Raw genomic sequence first — 9585 nt, forward strand, 5'->3', positions numbered from 1 at the left:
ATAAAAAAAAGATTATTTAATTTTTATGTATTTGGTAGGAGTGAAACACAATAATAATAAAAAGAAGATTATGTCACTCTTGTTACTAACCTCAATTTAAAGTTAAAATGCATCTATTGTGTTTGTGGAAACTTAATATCAATCTTCTTTAATTTAAAGTTAACTTGGACGGAGTAGAATGAGATATACTATTGTTGTGGCCGTTTCTCAAGTTAACATTGTGACCAATGTGAACAATTGAGTGGTAGACTATGGAAATGTCAAACATTTTTGGGTGAAATTTCTCCAGCACACATGAATATCACACACACACACATGACCTAATTTTTTTTTATAAAGATTAACAACTAACGAGAATCGTAAAAGGTGTAATGTAAATGATAAACATCTAACATACAGGGATAAGATTTTCTACCTTTAAGTATCCTACCATTAGTAACTTTGTATTTGTCTCTCTCTTCATCAATCATTCTCTTTGATCTAAATAATTTTTATTACTTCATTTTAATCACCAATTTTACTCCAAAGTACACTAAAGTCACCAACCAAAGGTGGAGAATCCATTTTCTAACATACAAAAGTGTTTTTGGTTCATATATCTTGCTTAACAAGTCATTGTGTGCTAAATTTGACTAGTCTAGATTTAGTTTATATAGCTTAGTACACATATATGAAGTACTACATCTATACATGATTTTAAACTAGAAAAATCATTTTCAATTTTCCTTTTAATTTTTTTTTAGCGTATGTGCGATATTTCAAAAGTTGCAAGTTCTACATTAGATGGTTTTGTGAACTTTAAATGAAACCTTTATATAATAATGTGACAAATTGACTTGTAAAAGATTGAGATAAAATGTTGAATTTTAATACAACATCCTAAAATTGTCCTTTGTGTGATATCTTCTATCTCAAGTATGCATAAATGACGTTGAAAATAGAAAAACTAAATAAAAATCTAAATTTTATAAAAGACTACAAAATATTGCTATAACAAAAAAATATCATTTAATACAGTGGAAAATCAACATTTAAACTTTTACAGAAATAACTCTGATCTCAAAAGTCGCATAGCTTGAGTTTAATGTAAACTAAAATATAAGGTATTCAAATCCTCAAATTTATAATGTCACATCGTACGAACTACAATTTGATCTCATCATCTCGCTTTACTTGGTGTCGTACGAGTGAGAATCGTAATCCAAACAAATAACATGAGTATACATGCATAATAAAATACTCATGCAACATATTTATTATGATACAATACATAACAATTAGTTACATTGTCATCTCTAATAATTTATCATTATATAACACATCGACACTTAGCCACATAATCATTTGTCATTATATCTTCAACATAATTAAACTATACATTTAATTATAATCATTCATCAACGATGAGGTCATGCAAGTAGTAAATGCATATGTGTGCAACTCATATAATGTCATGCACTCTTATCAACGTCTAACTTAAATGTCTGAATCCAAATATTTTAGGTTGTAACAAGTAGGAAAGTATCCTTCTACCTAAGTGTCTATTCATAGTTAACTAGTTTTTTTTTTATATATTTTCTTACTGATACCCATTTGTCTTTACAAAAAAGTCATTCCTAATGATAATCTCTTCAAGGTTTTCTCAATTGTCAGTTTTCAATTCTATCACAGTTACAAACTTCCCACATGTCTTAAGTATGCATGCATTTTAAAAAAAAAAACATAATAATCATCATCGACAATAACAATATCATATCAAATAACACAACCTATATTTACGATTTGTGTATCGTAAAGGTTATCTTCATTTACAAACATCATAGTTAGATGCATACAATCCATATATGCAACTTGTGTATTATAACCACTATAATATTCATCAATATAATATATAATCATATATTAATCAACAATCAACTATAATTCATTTTTTGTCAACTATAATTCATTTTTTGTTTGGTGGTTGAGGTGGAGTGGAGTGATAGAGATGTCAATAGCATGACCTTCACCCTAAACTTAATACTAACATATTGCTAAAAATATTAACATTAATTATTAATAAATAAAAAACACACAACTCATTATCATCACTATTATCAACGCTTAACATTATAGTAAGTTTAATTGATTAACTATTTTTCACCACTAATCAAAGTTATTAATATTCATCATCAATCTCAATTAAATGATTTTCATCATATCTAATCTTAATTAATTTTTGTAATTAAATAGTTAACTTTAATTAGATAATTACTAACAATTAATCAACTAATCTCTATAACTTGTCAATTTGCTTATTAATTACTTAATTCATTCATTAGTAGTCATTAATAATCATTACTTGGCCCTTTTTTTCATCTAATTAATTTATTTTATTTCACTAATTAATTATAACTATCTTTAACCTTTTAGCTTCTAGATGTCCCCTAAACGATAAACTAATCGATTAATTTTTTAGTCGTCAAAGAACTTGCACACAATTGCGAGATTTCGAGTTCGTGTTCAATCTAACAATATCGACATATGTGAATTAAATCAGACCTTACAAATTGATTAATATTAATGATTACAAATTTATTAATTAAATCATTAATGATTCTTTTATTCTAGTAATTATCAATCTAATCCATTAATTAGCTTGTTCATCCATTAATTTCTTACCAACCTTTAATCATCATTTCTAATCAATTAATTACCTTAACAGTCCATTATTTAACCAATTAATACCATATTTAATCATGATGTAATTAATTTTGAGTTTTCTGATCACTTGAATCGATTATCCAAATTATTTAATCAATTATCTTAAGGATTTTTACTAAATTAATCCATTAATTAATGGACATCCTTTGTTGTTCGGTTTAAAATTTGTGTATAGTACTAGTGCTTGATAATTAAATTTAATATATTAAATAAATTCAATATATTAAATATCGTACTTAACCTGAACTTCTGCCTCAAAAATATACTAGAATAAGATATCAAAAATTTGATTTTTAATCAATATAAATAATAGGGGCCCTTTTCCTCTCAAAAAAATAATAGGCCGCTTCAAGTTTTTTATTATAGATCTATCGACATTTAATTTCAAAGGCTGCTGGCAACTATTGAACAATAATTAATTAATCACATAAAAAGTAAATTGTACTATCCCCAAGTGAAATTTTACTTACTACATAATTTTAGAGATTAAATGGTAGAGTTATTAAATATCAGTCTAAAGAAACTTGTCCTAATCATCAACCTAATAGCTATGCTGGAAAAGATAATTAACAAAGCAAGTACACTGATAAAAATGGAAAGTTGTAGAGACAAGCATTAAATAACAAGACAACCAATGGTTACACAATCAAGGGGCCGAAAAAATGCATTGCAAAATTGCAAATCTCTTTTAAAAAAACAATTAAAGAAAAAAATATACACAACATACACAAAGTCAAGCACCTGTCTAGCGAATCGTTAGCCATCTACTAATTTACTCCTATATATGATATGATAATAACCCTGCACTACTACTCACATTGCAATCGGCAAAAGACACTTGCCCAAGAACCAAACCAAACCTCACATGCTAGAGTCAGTTTGTTCAGACGAGGAAGAAAAAAAAAAACACATGGGATAAATATCTGCAGACAAAATGGCACCACCGTAATTTTACTCATCACACATCTCTCCTCTATATATATATAGTATATACTTTTAATTAATTAAGGAAAAAGCCAAACGGAGAGGTAACTCCGTAATTAGAGAAAGTTGCACAAAGTGGTGGAGGGGCATAAAATTCCCAAGATTCTATGAGGACCCATGAGGAGGATTATCCAGTGTGGACAATTGGTTGAAAATGATTGGTGCACCATACTGAGGATAGAGTAGCATCAACACCGTTGGTGCGTGTTGATAACTAGGGGCCAACCTGAAACTAAAACGCTGAAGTATGATTGCAAGGGCTAATTTTGTTTGTAGCACTGCGAGGTTTTGTCCTATGCATGTGCGCACACCGAGGCCAAACGGTATGAATGCCACTGGATGTTTTGCGGCACGGGCTACACCTTCAGAGAAACGGCCAGGATTGAATTCGTTTACATCATTGCCCCATATTGCTAGATCATGATGAACGGCTAAGATTGGAATTAAGAGCTCTGTCCCGCGTGGTATCTTGTATCCACCTAATTCCACGTCTGTTTTCGTCCGTCTGATTGTCGCGATTGTTGGTGGGTACAGTCTTAGACTCTCGTTAACAATCATGTTCAGCTGCACCAGATTATAACCCAAAAGATTATATCAAATAAATTTTTTAAAAACTTATGGTAAAAAGTTTCATAAAAATCAAAACAAAAAATTATTTTGATAATTCTTATTAGAAAAAAATATAATATTGAATATTGTCAATGTATTTTTATATGGTATTCTAAAATTTAAAAAAAAAATTCTTAATTTCTGAAACAGTATTTTGAGAAATTAATTGAAAGGAATTAGATGAAAAGTAATTTTCCTATGAAGATGTTGAACTTTTTGTTCATTTTTGTTTTTAAGAACGAAGTGTTGTGTTTGATGATGAGAAATAAAAAATTTATAAAAAGAAGAAAGAAAGAGAATTGCCAGTTGGGGAGGTGTAAATGAGCAGTGTTTGGCTAGATGTTCCCTTCACAAGGGGTAAGAGGAAGCAAAAGGTGGCAAGTTGGTTATTGTGAGGAAAGAAAACACAGAGAGAAGGGGGTACGAGACAAAACATGATTTTTGTTTGGGGTCCAAATATTAATCTCATGTAGCATAAAAGTGTTGATGGGTGGGGAGGGGCTGCCTTTGCTTACCGTCTTGAGCTTTACAACATGATCTTTAGTGGGAAGGTCACGTGACCCACACATCTTGAGTACCTCGTCACGTGCCTGTACCTGCCAATGTGGGTGCATTGCTAAGAGTATGGTCGTCCACGTCAGCAAGTTCGATGTGGTCTGTTTGCCTGCAAAGAAAAAGCTCTTGCACTCTTCCACGATGTCATCCACTGTGACATTCGACGAAATTTTATTGTTAGCTTGAATCATTAGTCCTAATAAATCTTTTGGCCCTTTTTCAAATATCTTCTCATTCCCACTCCAATTCTCTTTCCTTCTTTCTATTAGCTTCACCAACGATTTCTTTATTTCCTTCTCCAGTTTCCAACATTTTATATTCCTCCTTGTTGGAAAGAATCTATAAAATAAATCCAAATTTTCTTAATTAATATTATCATAAAGGGAGGGATATACTTTATTTTACGTACCACATCATAGGATAATGAATTGTTATTAATTAAGGTTAATTAATTATCACCTGTAACCAGGAATGAATACTTTCTGGAAGGCATCGGCAGCTAAGACCATTTGTTGAGCTTGTAAGCGAAAAACGGCTTTGCCATCTTCGTAGCTGCTTCCAAACGCGGTCTTAGTAATAACATCTTCTGTTAGGGTTTGAAAGCACTCAGAAACTTCGATTTCCACTTGGCCTTTCTCAGCCATTGCCGACCATTTTTCCAACATCTCAACCACGCTTGTTGCCATCACCGGTATCAGCAACTAATTAAAACATATATTATATTATAGTTATTAAAATAATAATAATAAAATAAAATGATGATAATTAAGAATGAATTTTACTTTGAGATTTTCCATGTGAAAAGTGGGAGAAATAATTTTTCGGTGGTGAGCCCATTTTTCTCCTTTAAGGCTAAGGAGCCCATCACCTTCTAGCTGCTTCACAAGTGGGGGGGCTTCATTTTTCTCATAAAATTCTGACTTGGATGTGAAGATTTCCCTTATCAAGTCTGGATCAGACACTGTAAGACGAACTGTGGGTCCGAACCAAACTAGGAATGTTGCACCTTTATCAAATCAAATATATTCATTCATTATTAACAGTACTAAGGTCAAATTAATTATCAAATCAAATTTAAATTTAGTTTTTATGTAAGGTGAAATTAAATGAGAATTTTTTACACAAAGTAGGAAGCAACAGAATCCCTCAAGTAGTAAGTGTGAAGTTAACAAAAATAGGAAGGAGCAGGAAACATGACAGCCATTAGTTTCAGAGAGGAAGCATGGATAGTGTTGTTGTGACCCTACAGTGTACAGAGATAGAGCAGGTGGTGGGAACAAGACAAGTCAATTTTAAAACGGTTACCAAACATATACAACTACATTGTCACAATTCAATTTCAATTCCTTCTTCCTATACAAAAACAAAAACAATCAGGACATGGAAGCTAGCTCATCACAACTCGCAATGCCAACAAACTCACTTACATTTCATCTACATAATTTAATCAAATATTATTTATTTTTTTTTATGTAAAGTAAAAATTAAGAATATGGACAATATTTGTATTACTGACACCGTTACAGAGCAGTCAGTAGGAAACAAATGTCTGAGTCTGATTACACATCAAAACTGAACCCAAAGCCTTGTTGGATTATGTTTTAGGCTAGCAATAAATAAAAAATAAACATCAAGGAGAGGGTACTAGTGATGATGAATTGAAAGAAAGAAAAAGTAATATACAAGAAATAAATTAAATTAAACCAGGTGGAGCTAAAGTCCAAACTTGGAACTTCAACATCATGCATCAAACAGCTAGGAGAAAAAGAAAGGCTGAAAAGTTACAAAAAGAACCACCCTAACTCCAAAACTAGTCCTTGAAGCCTTTAAAAGTCTCAAATTCTGAATGAAGTAACACAAAACTGGAAACAGAAAAAGAAACATCATAATCATCATCACTATGATCATCATGCCACTGCTCAACGCCAACTTTAATGATGATGGCTCAAATGGGTTTCAAAAAAAATTTCAAGTGTATGTTTTCTATTACAGTTAATTTGTTATAATCACGATGAACAATTATGATTCTACAACAACTAAAAATTCTAGCTTTTGTAAAATCACCGTTGCTAATCATGATTCTGTGAAAGTTATCGTAATACCAACCAGCCACTAAAATAAAATGCATTTCTTGGTATTGAAATTGAAAAGGAAAATAAAAAGAAGTTAGAACGGTTCTTGAAAAAAACATGTGAATTAAGGTGGAAGAAAAATGTGAAAAGAAGTAATGAATAAAAAAAGTACCATAAATTTTCTTCCAGTGATGGTAGAAAGAAAGGACTCTAGGAAGAATGTTGTGAGAGAAATTAGGCATGGGTTGAGAAGAAGCTTTCAACATCATTTCAACAAGTTCTTTAACATTTCCAATGAAGAAACGATAAGGGGGTCCTCTGATTCCTTGTTTAGAGAAATGGCCTTGAATTTTTCTTGGTCTCCACCAGAATAACACAGTAACTTTGAGAACAAAAAGAAGAAATATGAAACAAAAAGAAACAAGCTTTAACCAAGACAAGAGCTCCAATTCCATGATGATGGTTGAATAAAACTGAATTGATGAACTATTGTTGTTGGTCTTGGTCTGTTCTGTGTGTGTTATTATAAGAGAAAATCTTTTATTTATTTATTTATTTTTTGTTTAGTGTGGTGAGCAGAGCAGGCTTTTGGGCTTTTGGGTTTGAGGTTCGGGTTCGGGTTTGGTGATGTTATCTGGTTTGGTGGTGTTGTGGGGTTTTAATAGTAAGGAGAGAGAAGTTGAGAAGATGTGGGTTTGGCGACAGATGGGAAGAGAGAGAAAGAGATTAAGCAAGACCAACGGCGTAGGGGCCGCCACTGGGATTTTAAGGGTCAACGACTACGAACTCTTTTTTTATAAATATAATGCTCTTTACACTCTTGTCATCTATATAATGCACAACATTACATGGATTCTAAACTATTTTTGTTTTCAAAATTCAACTCTATATTTTTAATATTATTAACTGGTTTTAACTCTTTTCCTAATAGTATTTATTAATTTCATTTAATATATTTTTTAAATTGTAATTTAGAGATCTTAAAATAGAACTGAAATAAATCACTGCACACGATTTTTTTTCTTTAAATTGAATGATTTTTATCTCAAAATTGAATTAAATTATTTGGGGGTGAACATCCATACTTTTTAAAATTAGGTTGCTTCTTGTCTTTTTTAACTAAAAGATAAATCATGAGTCATAATTTAATTATTCTATTTTAAAATAAAATTATCTTAATTTTAAGACTTAACTCCGACTCTTAATCCAATTGAACTCGATAAAAAGTGTGTTCAATAAAGACGGAACATTAAAAAAAATGTAATTGGTTAAAAGAAAATTATCAAATATTAATACATAAACATTTAAAAAAATTAATTAAATAATTCATAGTTCAAAAAATATAACATGATACAACACATTTCATGCAAAGTAAAGATGACACAACTTAAAAGGCTTTATTAAGAAAAACTAATCTACTCATACAAATATCATCAAATGACATATAAAATTATCAGTTTTATAAATAGTAAAACTAAATATCGTAATTACTATTATATTTCAACCGAGTCACCCACCTTAGATATTTACTTCAATGACAATTATTCTAATAATAAAACCCAAACATTTGAGGAATAAAACACAAATAAAGTAAAAGTGGCCCCCGTAACATTCCTTTTCAAAATGATTTTCCTAAAAGTTTAAACAAAATAATAAATACTTAAAAATAAGTTATCCAAAACAAATATATAAATAATATAGTCCATCTATCTATACTATGCATCTTTTAAATGCTAATCGCCCAAAATCATTCTTGACAATTGTCATATAATGTACCAAAATCAAGTTGAAATATAATAACTCAGAAGAAAATAAATTTCTTATTATATAATAAACCAAGCAATAAATTCATGATATTCTCTGTCAAAATGTCAAATATTCAAAACTATACTATATATTTATACCGTATACATTTATGATTTATTTTTGAACTTTTTCCGTAGAACTTTTATCTTCTAAATAGATATCGTAATATCGTATTTTTATTCAACTCAATCACCCTACTTGTAAGTTATAATTAACTTTAATGACAATATTCATACAATAATAATGAAATCAAATTAAAAGTCGGCCTATAAGATTCCACTTCAAAATCAATTTTCACAAAAGTCTAAAAAATCACATATAATCATGAATAACTTATCCAAAACACACACATATATATTATTTTTCTATGTTATTTTGGAGCAAAATACTTCTTCTAAAGACTTTTTGCCCATGAGAATGTCATTTAATGTACTTGATTCAAGTTGAAATAGAATAAATCATATAAAAAATGTAACCTTTTTATTATATTATCAATCAAATAATAAAATACATATATTGTAATTTCCTACTATATTACAACTCAAGTTACCCAATTTAGAAATTATTGAATGGCAATTATTTAAGTACTCATGAAATCCAAATATTTGAATTAAAAAGGCCTATAATATTTCCTTTAAAAATTAATCTCTAAAAAGTTTTAAAAAATAAAAAATCTCATAAATTACTTATCCAATATTCATTTACGATCAATTATCAATTTTTTTTTTTTTTTTACAATTGACATCTTTTAGAAACCCCGTGAGCCACAAATATTTTGGAGAAATGTGATTTAATGTCATGATTTAAGTTGAAATATAATAAATCATAAAAAAATAATATATATGTTATGACATTA

The 9585-nt window shown here is 29.6% G+C and overlaps 1 protein-coding gene across 1 annotated transcript; it reads right to left on the reverse strand.

Annotated features, from left to right (window-relative positions):
• Positions 1-3368: 3368 nt before the first annotated feature.
• Positions 3369-7573, reverse strand: LOC101494725 (cytochrome P450 734A1). Its single transcript, XM_004508479.4, has 5 exons — positions 7096-7573; positions 5634-5857; positions 5311-5552; positions 4812-5190; positions 3369-4251 (listed from the first exon to the last, which is right to left on the reverse strand). The coding sequence occupies exons 1-5, from the start codon at positions 7376-7378 to the stop codon at positions 3793-3795; spliced, it is 1587 nt and encodes a 528-aa protein (XP_004508536.1). The 5' UTR covers positions 7379-7573; the 3' UTR covers positions 3369-3792.
• Positions 7574-9585: the final 2012 nt, after the last annotated feature.

This window comes from Cicer arietinum, chromosome 7, assembly GCF_000331145.2.
Source record: "Cicer arietinum cultivar CDC Frontier isolate Library 1 chromosome 7, Cicar.CDCFrontier_v2.0, whole genome shotgun sequence".
In the NCBI taxonomy this organism is placed as follows: domain Eukaryota; kingdom Viridiplantae; phylum Streptophyta; class Magnoliopsida; order Fabales; family Fabaceae; genus Cicer; species Cicer arietinum.